Below are 19846 nucleotides of genomic sequence, written 5' to 3'. Positions count from 1 at the left end.
AGAATTGAAAACTTCTTTGCCAAGCAAAAGTGTACTGATTTCTTTTGGTGTTTTGCCTGGCTAAGGACTGTAAAAAAAGGCTTTAGGGAAGATCTAACAGGAAACCTATTAAGTGACCATGAGATCACACACTAATCCTATCCTTAGGATAAAATCTAATCCTATTTTTTTGACTGAAGTGCTAAATTCCTCCTGGCCTGTCATCAGCACATGCATAATTACTCTTTTCTTGCTTTTGCCTGTGCAGGCCTAAAAGAGACAGTGCAATATCAACCTCAATATATTTTATTATAACCTATGTTTATGACATAATAATGACTTTTTTAAAAGTATTAAGAATGTAATACTTTTACAGAAAACACACATGAAAAAAAATGGAAAGAATTGGCTGTTAACTTCAGTGATTGTTGTCCGTATCAGCCTGTATCTTTCTGGAATATCTATGTTGAATTATTTTTACTTCTGTTAAATTCTTATTGGAGAAGATGTGAGTTTTCTAGCCAGAAACGTAAGAAAACATGGCGCTTGTTCACTCAGCATAGATTTAGTAATTTGTATATTTCAAGGTTCTTATTGTTAGAAAAGGTTGTAAAATACTGTGTTTCTAGTAGATGAAGACATTTAGATCTACTGAACAATTAAGTTCCGAGTGCCTTCCTCTCCATATTCAAAACTACTTGAAAGTCACATCTATGTAACAGATGCATACAAATGCTGTTATTTCTCTGAAAACCCCTTTTATGAACTACCTTCTGTCCATGGATGACCCAGGTTATTCAATTACACTGTAAATATTTTATCCGTGTACTGTACAAAAAGGAGAGTATTAGTAAAAAAATTGCATTACATCTGTTTTTCAGTTTGGTTTTGGGGTGGTTCTTTTGTTGTTGTTTTTGTTGGGGTTTTTTTTCTGCGATTTTGCCAGCAGATTTAGTAAATATTTGTTCAATGAGATTCAGTAAGACTACTGTTGAATTTATTTATCCCTATAATCTCAAAACTTCTTTTTGAATATACAGCATGTATATTCATCTGATTCAAAGACTTCAGTTGCCACATATTCAACTAGACAGCTTGTTGTGATGGTTAGTTATTCTTGGAGCTGCTTATTTTTCAGTCCCATCTTAAAGTATCTACCTAGAGACAAACAAAACAGTCCAACAGCTAAGTTTTCCTCTTTCACTTGTTAAATTGTAATAGTTTTTAAATGCTAAATAATTTATTTCCTCATTCACCAGTATAAATGGTTGAGTAAAAAATGCAGAGTGAGAAACAAATATCTGAATTAGTTTTTGGTTTTGTGGTTTTGTTTTGTTTTGTTTGCATCTATGCATGCTGCTTAGTGTTTTTGTAGCTGGCAAAATTTTTATATGAAAGGCCTCCGTATTAAAAAATAAAGAAAAATATCAGATTACATGGTATAATGCTTGTTTTCAACTCACATTTCAAATATACAATCATCAAATCCTGTCCTTCACATATCACAGCAATCAGCTCAATATGTAAAGTGAACAAATAGGGAAATATACGCAAAATACTGATTGTAATATTAGGCTTTCTCCAGTAGACATTAAAAACTGATCAGTAGAAAGATACAATTAATATAGAAGATTTCTAGTATTTCCATCTTATATTTTTCTGAAATTATTTTAATTATTGTACCAAGCCCACGCAAATCTGATCTCCAAAATATGTGTATACAACATATGAATAATGAAAAAGGTATCATTCATTACATCTGCTGGAACTAATGTTCAAGTCTTCTGAAAAAATACAAATAACATGTTTGGATGAAGACTCAAAGAAATTTTAACAAAGCCTGTGATATTAACACTAGTATTAATTTGTACCATGTACCCCTCTAAAATCATACTTCCTTTTTAAAATTTGAAAGCTGTATATGATAATATTCACTTCCTGTCTCAAACCACTGGGAGTATTGCTGTGTAAGTTGAACAGTTTCACATTTCAGTGGCAGAAGTAATGTTTGAATGCAGCTTTTATTAGCTTCTTAAGTGCCCAGTGCTGTTCCCATTGGCAGTGCTCCCATTGACTTCAATCAGGGTAGGAACAGGCCCTAATTTTGTAAGGCACTTTAGGATCCTTTGGGAAGAAAGGTGTTAGAAGAATACACACCATAATTATCAATTAGTTGTCAACAAAGCACGCTCACAAATATCTCCCATGGTCACAGAACATTGTATCTTAATTTCAAATTTCAGTTTGCTGTAGCAATTTTAATGCTGCTAATGAATTATTATTTGCCCAGGCTCTGAGACATTTTGTGACATCATAATTTCCAAATTCAACACGAAGAATTTTGATGCCTGTGTAATGAAAAAACTAAAAAAAAGCCAACCAAAATGAATTTTTTCTACGATTATATAAAATAAGATAGATTAAAATACCTACCTCTCTTCTGACTGTGCTGCCCTAATTATAGCTAAAACATCCTTTAAGAATCTCCTAAGAAGGGATGAAAGGCTGTACATATCTGAAAGGGATGCTTACAAATTTAAAATTTAGTAATATTCTAAGTATTAAATACTCTATGTTCTGTATACTTTTACTTTTGCATCTCTTCATCTGGACAGTTAAATTAAAATCATTGATTTAACTTCTGGTAACAAGAACATTTGCTTTCAGAGTCTCTGCCCTGAGAATAACTAACTCCTTCTCAGTATTAATAAACAATTTTGACGATGTTAATCTTTTTGGTATTAAAATGCAGAAATAAATATATTGACCATATTCCCAAATATGAATTCACTAAAAAGGGCTCCAATTTAATCACTGTGGTCATTTAACTTGCTGTAACATAGAGAGGGGAAAGGCCTCTTAGCAATTGTTCACTCACCTCCTAAAAACCCTGTGAGTCCCAAAAATAAACACGACCTGATTTTTCTGAGCTTGAGAAGAAAAACAACAATAAAAACAACAATTCTTATTGAAGAGTTTGAATGACAGTTATTTACCATCTTTATATTTAATTCAAATCCTGCAATACCTATTCTAATAAAAAAAAAAAAAAAACAGCCTAAGCCTTGTTTTAGAAGACAAGACAAAATGAAGACATTCAGAACCTATAAGAACTGATATTCTATATATGGCTTTACAGTTCCAAACTCTGAATAAATAAAAATATTAATTTAACCGTAGCGGTACCTTTCTGCCACTCAGCTTAAACACTATGAGGAGTAACCTTTTCAAGCCAGCAACCTTTGACTGAAAACAATATATAGGAAACAAAAATGAAGCATTTCAGAAACTGAACCAGTTTTAGATTTCAAGGTCCTCAGGTGTTTCTGAATATATCAAAATGCTCTCTGATACACACACCTAATTGTATATGGTCTACATGATTAATATCAAAAAATACTCTTTCAAGACAAAGAAAATACTTTGGTAACAGTAACATTATCCTAATATGTTCAGAAACACACCTTTCTCCATCTGACAAATCAGAACTCAGACTAAGGATTGAAGTAAGCCTGTATGTGTTAGACATATATGTAAATTCAAACTTCATACATAAAGCTACATTACACAAAAAATTCTGACTGAACCTGGTGAAGACTACTCTGATCAATCAAATTATCCACATGTGGAAGTAGTCAGAGAACCAAAATCTACCTTGGAAATTTTGTCTTCCTGGTTGTGTTAAATTGTCTTTCTCTTAGGGTTGTAAAATAATATTGAGTTTTAATAACTAAATGAACATCTGTGAGGCCTTACATCAACACACAAAGCTGCAGGTAAGGGTACTTAAGTATAAGACAAACATAAAGGAAAACAGTTTCACTATGTAACTGTAAATTGAAATTACATAGTATTCATCAGGCCAAAGCTGGGAATTTTTGTTATTTCACCATAGATGATTATATAGAGCAGTTAGTAATTCTCAAACATTTAAACAGAGTGTGAGGTAAAATTAATACACATTTTGACATAAAAAAATTAAATCTGAGTTCTTTGGACAATTTTTCACAAGATAATTAGCATGAAGACAAATTGATGAGACGGGTTTTTTTTTTTCCACAATTATAGTTCTGATCCTAACCAAATCTAACAAAACTTTTAGTAATTCAACAGCTCCTAAGAAATATTTAATTACAGTCAGTATTCAGTATATAAAATATACCGAAAATTATTGAACACATTCATCGTAAAATTATGTATGGATGAAAAAATATTAACCATCATAAATACATTCAATCATATTTCTAAAAATTGGTGAATTTAGAACCATTATCTTAACCACTGTTTGTATTTATATAAAAACTTTTCTCAAAAGAGTAGCAGCTTCTTATTCTTTAGAAAAAAGTATTCTTAAGGAAGAATTAACATACCAGTTAGTACAATACGCATTAGTAGACTTCTACAATTTGAGTAATTTATTGCACAATAAACCTAACAGATCCTACTGTTCAACATATTATGGTATGTTGCCACTTATTTGCTGGTAGCTATTACCAGTCATGCCAAAAAGGAAAAAAACCGACCACTTCAAACCTGATCAGAAATTGTCAATAATGAGTTCATTTTACCATTCAAATTACTATGATGAAAAGCTTCATTATATAAGCACTACCTAATTATAAGACAGTTCCTCTTTTTAAGACAAGGTTCATTTAAAAAAATTATCCACTAAAAAATAAAATTTTTTACTGTGTGGTGCTCCAGACTCACATATATATAATTGCATGTTTATGTGAGTAGGTATTTGTGTTACAAGTTTACATGAATGATGTTATAGACAGAACTTTTTAAAAAATCCCTACCTAAAACATAATTCCCTTTGACATTGATGAGGATTTTACTTAAGGTTTTACATCAGCTATCAGAGCTACAAAATCAAACATACCTCTTCACTGCCTCACAGTGAAAGAATGGAGAAAGATGGAGGGGAGAGATGTACACCATGTGATTCTGCTCAGAAAATCAAGAGCTATCTAAAAGACTACAATATTTTTCTTTAACAGAAATAAACACATTGAAGAACAATAGCTTAGATCCCTGCTCTGTACTCAAAATAAAATAAAAAGCAGCCTTCAAAGCAAAGGCAGGCAGTATGATTCAGTAATGTGTAGGAAAAGAAGAATGACAAGGAAATAGAAAATTAAAACAGAAAATGTGTCACTGTTAACTCCATTTCAAAGAGTTAGAATGTTTTTAAACATTAATGTTATAAACTTTAAGAAGCCATCAATATGTAGTGTTTTTAAATCATTTCCATGACCAGTATTGACTACATTGCATGCTATGTTTGGATGGAATAAACAAAAATATCCACCCTTAAAAGACCAAGCATAATTTAATCACTGAAAAAATAAAACAACCTTAAGAAACAGCCAAAGCTGTAACCAATAGACATGTTATTGCCATTTGAGATTTGAAACACCTCTGCAGCAGGGATTTTCCTTATGCTAATAAACAGTCTCCAACAGGAAGAGAAAAAAATATAAAGTGTAAAGACATTCTATACTTTCAAAAAAACAAAATCAATTGCAGGATTTTCATTCACTTCAAAAACATCAAATACACTGATTAGCCAATTTTTCCTTTGATGCACTTTTCATCATCACTAAAGGAAGATATTTATATTTAAGAATAAATGATTCAGCAGAATATTAATTCTTTGAACGTATGTGGTTCAATTTCTTTGATGTCAATGTAGGCATTTCTTATAAATTTGCAAACAGAAAAATGGACATATTCTTGAATTTTGAGCTTAATGTGAAGCATATTGTAACCTATACTTTTGGGTTTGCTATAAGTAACCAAATAACCACCTAACTGAATGTGCAGTACTGTATGTATCTACACATAAACTCATGCAACCACATAATTACATCATTTATAAAGACTTGTATGAATGACTTAAAAAAATTATGTCAAAACTATTTTTAATTGGATTATTAATAAATTTTAGACAAAATTAATGATAGATGCGATTCATCTTAGCAAACTGCCAGCCTGAAAATGCTTTTAAAATGTTTAATTTTCCATATTTTAAAAAAATTACAATTATAAAATTGTATCGTGGCTGAAGAGTACCAATGCTGTGAACAACACTGCTTTAATTTTAAGCAGAAAGCAACCACCATCGGGACTACCAGCTTTATTATAGCTGAAACTAAAAACCTGATCAGTCCACCTAAGTTCAGCATTTAGAAAGAGAACAAATCTTTGTCACGTAGTAATGACTGCATATTAAACGCAGTTATGAATTCAGAATTTTAAAACTAAATTCAGATATCTGATAGTCAGACCTTTGTAAGAACTGTTGTCATACTCATAAATACATTTGGTACGTGTCTATTTATCCATTTGACTGGACAAAATAATTGCTACGGGAATGAAGTTACAGCAAAGTTAAGTTCAGGCCAGTTTGGTCACGTGATAGTACATGAAATGTAGAAGGTAGAGGCTTAAAATACAGGTATATTAATGTCCCCCAATGCATATTCAGCTAGTTGCAAACTGCATTTAAGCTGAACTTCTGCTCCTAGCAACTCCAACCCCAAATTTATATTACTATACTATTAAAGTTGAAATGTTGTAGGACTAGACTGACTTTCTGGTGACTGTGGATATAACATTTATAAACTACATGTGCTATATGAAGAACTTTTGTTTCATTACAAACCTAAATGCTTTCAAAACTCACATGGAAATATTCTTACATCACAGTAAAGACAATGTTAATTAAAGAAATATAGATAAAGTGTATGCATACATATATATTTGCATACTTATATATATGTACACATACAGTTCCACACATATACACACACAAATACATAATTCTTTTTTAAAATACAGATGGTAAAAAATTACAGATGGTTAAAATAATAATCTACTTGGTAATTAAACACTCTTTTAAGAAATTCAAAAACTGTACCACATTGTCACCTCCCAAGTTTTATTTTAAGAATCTAATTTAGTACTTTTACTCTAAGCATTTCTGAATAAAGTTGATATGATGTCTGTCACAAAAGCAATCTAATTGTTTGACCCCTTCCTCAAATAAAAACATTTTGCCACAGTATTGGTACAAAATTACCATAAGGTTTCAATAACCTAATGTTCACATAATCAGATATACTGTTGAAATCATGAGAAGAAAATGTTTTATTACATGAAATACTGAACTAGACAAGTATTATTTCAACCTTTTATCTTATCCCACTCTAGACCTTTTCCAAAGGTCACCCAGAACCATGTCATGATATACAACAGTAATCACGTATCCAACCAGAAAAAATCATTTATGTTTGACATGGTGTATAGTTTACTGTAAAATTTAAAAATACTGTAAACATAAGACTGCAAAAATTGCAGTAAAAGTAGTTGCATCTTCCATGGCAAAAACACCACAAAGGTTATAATTTTTATTAATTGGTATTTAATCTAATTCAAGGGTTTAGGACCAAGTCCACAGAAATAAATAGAGGTATACTGTCTGTTCATAAAGTCCATCATTCTGAAGAACCATATCTATACATGTCGATTATATGGACTTCCCATATAATCAGGACAATATGGGTCCAAGACAAATTTTACAGTGCTATACTACAGCAATGTTCAGTTAATTTGTCAGCAGATTGGAAATAGACATGATTAATTTTTTGAATACGTAGCAGAACTACAAAATGTTTATCATTACTGTATTCAAATTTTTCACTTTACAAAAGAGAAATACTAAGAGAATGGCTTATTTCAATGACAAAAAGCCAAACTCATAAGAGCAAGGTAAATGTTTTGTAACTTCCTTAAGTCAATGGAATCCAGTTTTATACTTACACAACAAGAAGCAAAATGTGGCCTATTAGCTGTAAGTTAAATAGTTAATTTGATAGCCATTTAATTACAAACTTCATTACACTTTACTTCTTTGACTATTCAGTTAACTGCCTCTTGTTCCTAGTACCTAAATGTGCCTCTTTTTTTGTGTCCTAACTCTGTTCTGTTCAGTGTTTTAAGAATAAACAATTACTCTAAAGCATAACTGTGCTTAGCATTTCTGGAGTATCATCATACTGCTAGCTACTCTGAAACGTAGCTGAATAATGAACAGGGAAAAAAAAACACTGTAAAGACTTGTGATATTAGGATAGTATTTACACACAGATGGATAAACACAAATCTGCAAGGCAGTATTGATGAACTGGAAGGAGATCTATGTGCCTTCATTTCATTAGAGCACATTGCAAAGCTTCTCAGAAAGGTTGGGAAAAACAAATAATATGGCTGCCCCATTCAGAAGGCTGCTATCCTGCCCTCTTCTCTCACAGAAACACCTCATTCATCTACTCCTCCATCCTCATGTCACTACTTAGCTTGAGGTTCTACATTTTCCAGAGTTAAGTGGATGCTGCAGAAAGGAGGTACAAGTTCCCTACAATGAAATAATCAATAGAAATGCGGAGACTGTTTGAAGGTTGACAGCTATGAAATTGTGTCTGCCATTCACTCTCCCTTCTCTCCCCATTTTTCTTGTTTAATACCAGTAGTATCAGTCGTGTTCTCAGTTCTGCATAAGACAGCAAAAAATTTCAGCCTCCTTCTCTGGTTTGGAGATGCTGCATTTCAGTATGCCAGTCTTTAACCAAATGAAAGGCTATTCAGGTTCCCTGGAGACACTGAGCAATATAAAGAACCTGCCCTCTAAAAATGAAGGAGCTCTTGTTTACCCTGTCCTTCAGGATATAGTGCTTTAATGGACTCTGCCCCCTGAGAGGGAACCATATGCATTAAACAGACTCAAGTTTCTGTAAGAAACAACATGCTGGTCAGACATTTTAGCTCCAGCTAAACACAGGTCTACAGAACGTACAGAATCAGGATCTTGTCTTCATATTTTCCAACAACTACAATTAGCTATTCTTGCCTTTCCATACATATCTTCTGAAATGTGTTTACCATGGGTCATAAGTTCTTTTTTATGATATTTTACCATTTTTCATATTACTTTAATAATTAACTTATTATGTGATAAAAGTACCACTGTATCTGTTTCCTAAAAAGAATGCTCTTAAGATATATGCTTTATAAAAACTAAAACACAGGAAAACATTCAGAAACTAAATACTGCAGTATACAGAATCAATTGAACATTTTTTCACAACATTAAGTGACCATTAAAAGAGTAGAAGGTAGATATTAAAAAAATTGTAAAAATTTGGGGCTTAGAACCATAGAAGTGGAAGATCCATTTATGTCAGACTTTTAATTGATACATAACATCTGGTGTTTCAAGAAGTGTGTAAGAATGCCTATGAATTATAGGGTATATCTTCTGGGATTAAGTAGTTGAAGGAGAAGAGAGGGGAGGGATGGGAGGGAAAGGGGATGAGGAAGGGGAAGGGGAAAGGGAAGAGGAAATGGGAAAGGGGAAAGGGAAGGGGGAAAGGGGAAGGGAAAAAGGGAAGAAGAAAGGGGAAAGCAAAAGAGGAAGGGTAAAGAGGAAGAGGGAAGGGAGGGGAAAGGGGAAGAAGGAAGGGAAGGTTTGGGAAGCTTTGGGAAAGGGAAAAGGAAAGGAAGAGGAAAGGGAAAGGAAGAGGAAAGGGAAAGGAAGAGGAAAGGGAAAGGAAGAACTAAGGCAAAGGAAGAGGAAGAGGAAAGAGGAAACTCACCTTTTGTATTTAAGACACTGAATTGGCTTGATATGGGAAAAAAAAGTAAAAAATATTTCTTTTACCTGGTAAGAATGTATGGGTTTTTTCCAGTAATTACACTGAGAAAACAGGATTCTCTTCCACCTTTTTTTGTTCTTTTATCACAGAATTTCATGCACTTTGGAAATAAAATGTGAGGCCATGAGTGATTCAGCACACTCAATATTACTTGTCACAGGACACAAAAATAAAGAGGGGGAAAGTCACTTTAATTACCAATCTAAACCACTTTAATTACCAACCTAACCAACCTAAAATAATATACAGAATTCTCAAAATAGTGTCGATTTTTTTGTCCTGCAGTATTACTCCTTTGGTCAGCACTAACTCAGCAGATCATCATGCAGAAGGTTTCACTGATCTTGCTAACAAAACAAAGGTCATACTCCTACATAAACATTTTTTCTTCAAACAAATTATCCTATTTTCAAATCAGAGGCATGTCTCCCTTTGTCTATGTCTATTCCTATTACCTATGTCTACTCTTCCTTACAATATTTATACAAAGAGGATATATCCTTGTAGCCACTGCATGGGAATTTCTACTTCCATTGAAGTCCTCATTCACAAATAGCCCTTTCAGATACGCTTCAGGATGTTAACAGACTAAAGAATATTATTTTTCACTCTGTATCCTTTTCCAAGGGTTTATCTTCAGGAATGCACTCTCTGTCAGTAACTGATGTAATTTAAGTTCTCTCTACAGTAACGGAAGCAATAATATTTTCTTTCTACTGAAGACAGGAAGCTGAAAAGATTTAAATTCATTGTTCTGATTGTAGTGTAGACCATTAGAAAAATTCTTCATTACCAAATATTAAACGCATGTGGAACACATGGAAGCAGCAGTAATACTAACCTCAGAAATGGCAACATCAGAATGTAAGCATAAACAGAAAGCCAAGACATTTCTTTCAACTATCACAAATCCAAGGCAATTCCTGCTCATTTACTCATTTGTGGATGCTGCCTCTTTGTGGCAGCATGCCATGCAAAATGTACCTTTCACATTAAGGACCTAATCCTATGTTTGTATTGACACCTATACAAACTCATGTTTATGAATTTAGAATCTCACAGAAAAGATATATATGCATATGAACAGACAAAGTTTGCAGGAACTTCTCATTCAATCCCTACTAAGCTAACTTCTCTCTGACACAGTCAGCAAGGCTGAAAATTTTCTTACTTATACCCATTTAACAACAGTGTACCTCTACTGAGTTTAAATGGGAGAACCAGACCACTGGTTTCAGCAATGGTTATAAAGGCAGTAATTGAAAATTAGGGCTCCAAAACTGCACCTCAGGCAATAACACACACATCTCTCAGTAGTGTCAATAGAAGTCTGCAGGAGATGGCGAGTAGTGAACAGAATAGCCATGTGTTGTGTCTCTTGTGACAGAAGAACACTCCTCATCTCTGCATTTCAAACTGAAATAGCACTCCACGTACTAAACTGTCCAAGCTAAATACAGTCATGCTTGCTGGTTGGTTTGTTTTTTGTTGGGTTTTTTTTTTTTTTTTGCTTTTGCTCAATGTGGGTGGCATAGAGAGAAGAACACATGCCAAGAAAACATTTATCTTGAATTCAAACAGACCAGTTATATACCAGCTTTGTTTTTGCAGAAAGTGACAGATTGTACATGGGTAAGAAAAGCAGAATATAACAGAGCCCTTTTGCAATAAAAGATTTACTAGTGAACAACTCTGCAAACAATATAAAATCTAATAACCTAATGAAGGAAAAAAACCCCACATGTGAAATATGACTTACCCTGTTCCATATATTAAACGCTTCAGTAAGGAGACAAAATGTGAGCTATCCTATTCAATATATTGTTGAATCACCTGTGTTGCTTTCTGACCCATGTTACATATGCTGGTAATTACCACGTCATATTTTGAAAACAGAGAACACATTATGTTTTGCCTAGAAACATTAAATCTTTTTGATGAGCCATAACTGCTAGTAAAGAGAATCAAATGTAAAAACAGATTATTTTGGCAAGAAATTTTAAAGTTCAGATACTCATTACTTCAGGATATTACATTTGAAATATTTACCAAGTGTTTATTCAGAAACTATTAAAAAATCACATGTGCTGGGATACATATGAGACATCAGTTGTCCCCTCTTACAGTGATGCTGTGTTTATGAATATCCTTGCCATTGCCTGCTGCCCAAAGGGGTAAAGACATTTTATATAGACGTGTACAGTCCACCATTTGGTCTTTCAGGATGCCAGTAAACATGTGGATCTGTACAAGTGCAATTGTACTTGACTAAACAATCAGAAACTGGCTACAACAGTTGCAAAATCATTATATTTTGGTTAACTAATACAAAAGAAAAAAATGAAAAAGAAATTGAAACTGACAAATCAAAAATGAAACACTTTTTTTCTTGATAAAATGAATGCCTTCTACATGTCCCTCACTAGTTTGCCCAACCATACTCCTAAGCAGGAGGTTGCTAAAAGGTACATTTTTAAATAGAAACATGATTTTTTTCTACTGTGATTGGATTTCATGTCTTAGATTGTCTGTTAAGATTTGGTCATAACTGGCATTATATCTAATGATTTAAAAGGTCCTTTTGATTCTACATCAGATTTGGAAAAAAGCTCTCAGTGTAGTGCAATACTTTAAAGGAATACAGAGACTTTGGACCTCGTCCTGAATTAAAAAAAAACAAACAAACAAAACGAAAAACATTTAAACATTCCAGTAGTTTTACTTGTAAGAATAGTTCTGCATCCTCTATCCTAATTTTTTGGGCTTTTGACTAACTTTGCTCAATGAGTGAGTCTAGAAAACCACACTCATTAGTAAAGTTGTTCATGTGCTTAAGTGCCTGCAGGATGAAGGCCTAAGCTGGGACTTCTTTCACAAGTAGAGATACTCAAGTGAGTTAAGAATTTGCAGGATTAGGCCTTAAAATAGTGAAGGAAAGAGAAATGCTAATGTGTATATAAAAATAGGTGCTACAATAAAATATTTTTTTATATTTCATCAATAAATTATTTTCACTAACCAGTTATCGATCATATATCTCTGCACTCTTTAATGATTTGTCCACATCTACAGTGATCCTTTTAAAGATCGTAATATATTTTTGAATTCAAAAGTCCAGAAAGTATACAAACACATCCTTATAAAAAGGAAACCTTGTATTAAAGTCGGGGTGTGCTAATCTCTCCAAAAAAGCCATTTAGACTCACCCATGGCTAAAAGGGGAAAATGTGCGCTGTACTCTTCAACCAGAAATAAACCCAAAATAAACAATGTCTGTTAAAAAAAAAAAAAAAAAATAGTGATCATGACTTTTGTACTTGTGACCTGAACATGACCTGACAAGAACCTCCTGCCACCTTCCCCAAGCACACGTGGGCACCCGCACAACGCCAGTGTTGTGCCCATTTTACAAAACAGGTGGTTTCCGACTTCCAAATACAGTAAAAGAAAAAAGAATAAACTAAACAGAACAGCACACCCTTTCAGAATCATTCCCCGAAGCTGAAAAGTCCTGTGCCAAGGCACTTCACCCTACAATAAAATGAATTAGAGGGGGGAAAAAAGGATGGGGGCGAGGTGGGAGGTCAGCATTTACGTTTCTTTGTTTTGCGTGTGGTTGTTAAATACAAATACTCTAGAGAAGGAGCTGCTGAGACTGGCGAGGGGACGGGGAGGGGGGCTGTTTCTCAGAACTGGCTAAATGTGGTCTGTTTTTCCAGCACTTCGAGGTAGTCCGGCTCTGCGTTTAGTTTTGCTTTTAGCTCCAGGTACTCGTTCCTGTTGGGCTCTACATAGACAGTACTCGGGGGGCTGTAAAGCACCGTCTCCCGGAGCCTGCTGTCCCCCGGCCCCGGGTGCAAGTACTGGTGGGCACGCCTAAGGTCATAGTTAGGGGAGTAGGTGTAGGCGGCGGGGAGCTTGGGGTAGTCGGGGAGGGTGGAGCTGGGAGTGCCCAGCGTGGAGGAGGAGTGTTTGTCGGGCTCCAAAATGCCCCTGTAAAAGCGATCGGCGTCTTGCACCGGGGAGAGCAGCTCCTCCCGCGGCTCGATGGTGCTCACGCTGTACGCGGGGCTGCGCCCGGGCGCGTCCTCCCCGCCGGGCGCCGGCGGCGGTGGGGGCGGCGGGGGCGGCGGCGCGCCCCCCCCGGGCGACAGGGGGTGGCTGCTGTAGGTGACCTTGAGCTCGTGAAGGTCTTTGTAATCCTCGCCCGAGTTGCCCTCCCGGGAGCGGTAGATGGGGTTTTTGCACATGTGGCCCAGGGGGTGCGGGATGTACTCGTAGACGTGGCCGGCGGGGGTCTTCACCTTGGGCAGCGCCGCGCCCCCGCCGCCGCCGCCCCGCCGCCGCGGTGGGGCGGGTGCTGCTGCAGGTGCGGGTGGTGGTGGTGGTGGTGGCCGCCGCTGTAGACGCTGTACTGCATGTTGAAGGAGCTCACGTCGGAGTTGTTGGCGCTGGCGTGGTCGCCCTGGCCCTTCTTGCGCCGCTTCATCACCAGGACGAAGAGCCCTGCCGCCACGAAGACGGACATGATGAAGACCAGAAGCAGGCTGAGGATCAGCACCGAGAGCGGCACCGAGGAGCTGCCGCCGCCGGCGCCGCCCGCGGACGCCGAGCCGCCCGCCGCCGCCGTGCCATTGAGGCGCACGGTGGAGGAGGAGGGGGTGGTCCTGGCCGGCAGCTGGCCCGGGGACGGCGTGGGCGTGGAGACGACGATATCCGAGTAGTCGGGGCACAGCAGCTCCGCCCGGACGGCCCGCATGTCGCTCTGGGCAAACTTCTTAGGGGACTCGCAGATAACCTGGTCCACCAGGACACCGGTGTTGAGCTGCTCCAGCCACAGCTTCATGCCCACCACGTCGCAGGTGCAGTCCCAAGGGTTCTCGTGCAGGTCGATCTGCAGCAGGGATTTCAGCTGGTCCAGCACCCCGCTCACTGGCAGGTAGGAGAAGTGGTTGCTCCGCAGGCTCAGCCTGTAGAGAGAGAGACCAGAAAAAATGTTCCCTGGCAAAGACCTCAGCAGATTGTTATTCAAAAACAAGAGCTGAAGGTTGGGGACAGATTCAAAGGTGCCTGCCTCTATCTCCCGGATGACATTGTACTGCAGGAAGAGGTACTGCAGGCTTTGCAGCCCATAGAAGAGCTCTGGGCTGAGCCGCTCGATCCGGTTCCCATTCAGGTACAGCCTTCGCAAATTAGTTAAATCCCCAAAAGCCCGGTCCTGAATGACCGAGATCCGATTATTGCCCAGATGCAGCAAATCCAGCCCAGTGGCATCCACAAAATCTGCCCTGCGGACCAGCGCAATGTAGTTTTCCGTCAGATACATCTTCTTAGGATTATAGGGTTTGGGCTGCAGTTCAGAAATGCTCTCAATCTTCCTCTCCTGACAATTGACATTGAGGCCCAGGTCAGAAATCTGCAGGTTGCAAGTGCAGGCAGTGGGGCACTCCAAAGGCACCGGGGATTTGGTCTGGTAGGCAATGCTGGGGCCATAGTTGCTGTATCCCAGGTCTTTTGAGGGCAAGCGGGAGGTGGGGCGCACCCTTGGCTTGTTGGGTTGGCGGGTCCCTTTGGGGGGCTTCAAGGGAGATTTGTAAACAGCTGAAGAAGAAGTAGCCACGGAGTTGACCGAGGCTGGGGTTGTGTGGAAATACCCTGTGGTGCTCAGTGGTGTCTGAGGTCTCATTTCATAATCAGAGATGAGCCTCCTGGGGCAAAGCTCCTGCTTGGAGACTTCATCCAAGTCTCGACCATGTAAGCGGAAAGGGGTCTCACAAACTACATCTCCCACCAGAGCAGAGTATGAGATACTGTCCAGCCAATCCTTTAGAGCAATCAACTCACAAGAGCAATTCCAGGGATTTTCCTCCAGCTGCAGCTCCACCACTTTATCCATATGCTGCAAGAGGCCCATATAGGGCAGCAGCTTCAGCCGGTTACCCCTCAGGTCCAGGTGAGTTAAGGGCACAAAACGGAAAAGGTTGTTGGGCAAACTGGAGAGGAGGTTATCATTGAGAATCAGCACCTGCAGCAAATGCAGTTTGCTGAAGGCATTCGGTTCAATGATGCTAATATAATTATAATCGACCTGTAGGTATTCCAAACTCTCTAGCCCAAGGAAGGTGTCATCCCGTAGAAGTTCCAACTTGTTATTGTTCAAGTGCAGCCTCCTTAAACCTCTCAGACCACGAAAGGCCCCAGTTTCGATGTCTTGTATGTCATTGCTCCCCAGATGCAAAATCGAAGCCCCTGTGTAATTGACAAACTGGTTTGGGTACAGCCTGTTCAGAAGGTTCCCAGACAACAAGAGATGGTAGACAGGGAACCTTGGTGGACTGATCTCAAAAAGGCTGATGATCCCTCTGTTTTCACAGCTCACTGTTAAGATGCTGTCCTTCTCCTCACAAGGACATGCATTATCACAGATTTCCCCATAATACTCGATGCTTTCTGCCCACGAAAGGACTAGCGATGTTAAAGCAAACGCGATCGTCTGCAGCATCCAGATATGCATTTTTTTGTTGAGGTCCTGTTCCAAAGTTACTGTAGAGCAGCAAGCATACATTTTATTTCCTGTAAGGATAAGGAGAAAAAAAAAGAAAGTAGCATAATAGTACAGCCCTGTAAAATTTAAAATGGAAATAAAGTTTATGTACGTCTTCAATAGGGTAGAGAATGGATTGTTAATCAACAAAAAAAACAAACCTCCTGTCACTTCTAATTCCCATACTTCCGAAAACTGGATGACATGCATTGATTAAAGGGTTGATAGGCAACTCCTAGCGAGTCAAATGCCTGCGGTGTTTAAAACGGTGAGGTCACAGTAGGAACTGTTCTGGTTCTGTTTGTGTGGGGTGCATTTCAATGCTTCCTTGGATTTTTTTCATGACCAGCCCCATAAATATACATAAAATGGCTGTCAGTTCAGTTTCACGTTTCTAATTTAAGAGAAAAGGAACACCATTTTACGAGGTTTCCCACCTCCCCTGTTACCCAGCTCCCCCTTCCCTTCAGAACCTCCCCAGTGAACAGCGCACCAAGGTCTTCCCCTCCTTCTACCTTGATTTTTAACCGTTGGTGGAACTACCATGGTAGGAATCCAAAGACAAATGCTCAGTGCTGAAAACGGCAGCTTAATTCAACAGAGAGAATACTGACACATTCTCCCCATCACACATTTCTTAAAACTCTTTTATGTTAGGTTTTTTACTCCTAGCTATACATTTACAAAGCACACACCCACCCACACAGACATGCACACACACACACACACATTCTCACACACACTCACCCCCAGATGACTTCTGTGGAGGAATTCTTCTGTAATGAGATTAAATACGTTAACCTCCTACTTCAGGGCACTCAACAGCTCTCTTCAATTAGAGAAATTTTGTAATCTTTACACAAGCAAATAATTTTAATTGATTTTTGATCCCCCCTCAAGTTATACACAATGTAACAGAGCTCATTTCAAGCAGAAGTCTTTAGTTCTCTCTCACATACACACACATACACACATACTCTTAAAAGAAATATTTTAACCACTCACCCAAAATTTGTGAAAAATGTAAAACATGCAGATCATCTTCGGAGTCTCATCCATATCTGACATAGCGCTTATTCCCAATGTTCTGCAAAACTAGCCTGGTAGAAGTGGAGAGATCTAAATAGGTCTCGTGAAAATATCTCATTGCCAACACTCCAAGCATCAGAGTTACTGATTATAAGCAGCGATGGCTGTCAGTACTCTTTATCCTTTAGGGGAGAAGACACCCAGGCTGATTAAAAGCCAAGGAGGGTGGAAGGGAAACCCTACCATTGACCTACGTCAGTAATTTAATGCCTGAATTTCACCTAGCTGGAAACAAATCCTTTGCTTTCCTTCTTGTAGTCTTTCTGATTCCTTGTGTCTTTCTTCTACTAGTCTAAAAGCAATATGAATAGAGAAAAGAGATGCATTTTGTGTGTCGGTAAGGGAAGACTAATAAATCATCAGGCTTAAATCCTGGGATCTTAGAGGAGGTTTGCATTTTCTATAGTCCACCTCAGAGCTCCAATCCTCATGACACAACTCTGATTTGGAGGAAGGTATCCTAAAAAATGAGAAGTCTCAGTACTGCAAGACATCTCCTGTGGCATCAGGTTCACGGCTGCAAATCTAGCACTTGCAGCAAAGGCAGTCATGCAGCAAGAAATCGGAAGTCTCGGTGAATCTCTCTCTAATTCTGACCAGACGTCAACTGGATCAGAATTACTCAAAGCAAAAAGGCTTCACTGCATAAAGGCATCAGAAATCTCACTCAAAGGCATGTATCTAGCATATTCTTTCTCAGTTTGATCAGATCCATTCATCCATTAACCAACAGTTCTTCGTAGAAAAGAAGAAAAAGAAGACACAAGCCATTGAAAAACCTGCCGGTCAGTGTTAAACTCCCAGGCAATTTTACAACTTTAATTAAATTATTGTTAGAAAAGGAGGCAAATACAATTTTCCTTCCCTCTTCCTTTCTCCCATTCTCTTACAAAAAAAAAAAAAAAATTCAAAAAAAAAAAAGCAGGGGGTGGGAGGTAAAGAGAATAAAGTTGTAGCTGGCTACATGCAAGGTTGCAATCCCGCCCTGGAAACCCCTCTGTGGTGACTGTGTGCTGCTGTTCGCCAGCTCCCTACAGAGGTTCAGATTGAGGATGGGGGAAGTGGGGGTGGGAGCCACAGTGGGGGAGGGGAGAAGAGGAAAGGGGTTGCATCGGGATTTTTCTTGCGTGTGTGGGTTTTTTTCCCCGAAGAGTTCAACCCTTAGCTTACCGCACTGCATATCCGGCTGGAGGCAGCTTTCAGTACCGCCGACAGCAGCAGCGAGCCAGCAACCCCAGCCGGACACTGCCACCCAACTGAGCGGCACCCCGAGTTGGAAGACGTGGATTTCGGGGGCGAGGCGGGCGGGGGAGGGATGGGGTGGAAAGCAACAGCAAGTTAAAACCCGGCGGGGAAAGGGTGCGGGGGGCGAGCAAGGGAGGAATAGAAGAGGGAAAAGGGAGCGAGAGAAAAAGTCGACCCCGGTACTTACTTCGCCCGAAATCTCCAGGGCCCAAGCATGGTGGCAGCCCATGAAGAAGCCTCCCCGCGGCGGTGTCGGTGTCGGTGCCGGTGTCGGCGCGGCCGGGGCGGTGGGTGCGGAGCGGAGCGGGCTCCCCCCGCGCGCAGGCGGCGCCGAGACACGGCGCTCGCTCAGGGGCGCGCGCACAGGCGCGCACACGCGCCACTCACACACACACACACACGCGCGCTCGCGCGTGCCCGGGCAGCCGCGGGGGCGCGCCCACCACGCACGCGCGCTGCGGCGCGCGCGGCCGCCCAGCGGGGGTGGGGGCGGCCGGCGGCGCGAGGCGCGGTGCGGTGCGGTGCGGCCGCCGCTGCGCGCGGTGGGAGGGCGGCGCGAGGGGAGCGGGGGCGGGGCGGCGGCGCGGGGGCGCAGCGGGGGCGCGGGCAGGCGGCAGGGAAGGGACCGCGGTCCGGGGCGGGTGTCCCCGGGTGACGGCGCGGTGGCGGCGGCGGCAGCAGCCGCCGGTGCCCTGGGGCGCCGCGCCCCCCGCCCGCACGGGCACGCACGGCGCGGGCACACGCAGCGCACACAGATGCCGATACGAGCGCGGCGCCCGCCCCGCCACACCTCCGCACTTTCCCCAGCACGGGCCAACTTTCCCGGCGTTCCGCCGCCGCGGACACCGCCCCCTCTGCCCCCAGCCCACTGGGGCGGTGGTCCGCAGCCAGCCCCGTGCCCTCCTCGCAGCGCTCGCTGGCCGCGGCCGGCTGGAGCGGAGCAGCGGGGGTAGCGGGAGCCGGGGGCCCGGCCGTGGGAGCTCGCTGTGCAGGAGCCTACGCTGCGTTCGCGGAAACCGCGGGGAATTGGGTGGTCGCGGTGGAACGAAGCGACGGGTTTCGCCACGCGCATCCTGCGAAACCGGAGACGCGCGCGCGCGTGCCGGGGCCGTTCAGTCTGTGTTTTCTCCTCTGCCCGCCCCAGCAGCGGGGCGCGGAGGAGCCGGGGCGCCGAGGGGCCGGGGCGCCGAGGGGGCCGGGGCGCGGGTGCAGCCGCAGCAAACTAAGCGACTGTGCGGCCGCCTTGCATCCCGCCCGGGCCGCTCCCCGC

At 40.6% G+C, this 19846-nt stretch overlaps 1 protein-coding gene across 1 annotated transcript; it reads right to left on the bottom strand.

The window, feature by feature from the left end:
- Positions 1–4084: 4084 nt before the first annotated feature.
- SLITRK5 (SLIT and NTRK like family member 5) lies at positions 4085–18877 on the bottom strand. Its single transcript, XM_050334168.1, is given in 4 exon segments — positions 4085–14041; positions 14044–16271; positions 17248–17342; positions 18764–18877. Coding segments are annotated over 2 exon segments (2877 nt in total). The 5' UTR covers positions 16264–16271; positions 17248–17342; positions 18764–18877; the 3' UTR covers positions 4085–13384.
- Between the last annotated feature and the right edge of the window lie 969 nt (positions 18878–19846).

This window comes from Myiozetetes cayanensis, unplaced genomic scaffold (assembly GCF_022539395.1).
Source record: "Myiozetetes cayanensis isolate MyiCay16 unplaced genomic scaffold, myiCay2020 scf5-8, whole genome shotgun sequence".
NCBI classification, from domain to species: domain Eukaryota; kingdom Metazoa; phylum Chordata; class Aves; order Passeriformes; family Tyrannidae; genus Myiozetetes; species Myiozetetes cayanensis.
The sequence above is the reverse complement of the archived record's forward strand: the minus strand, read 5'-3'. Positions and strand labels throughout refer to the sequence as shown.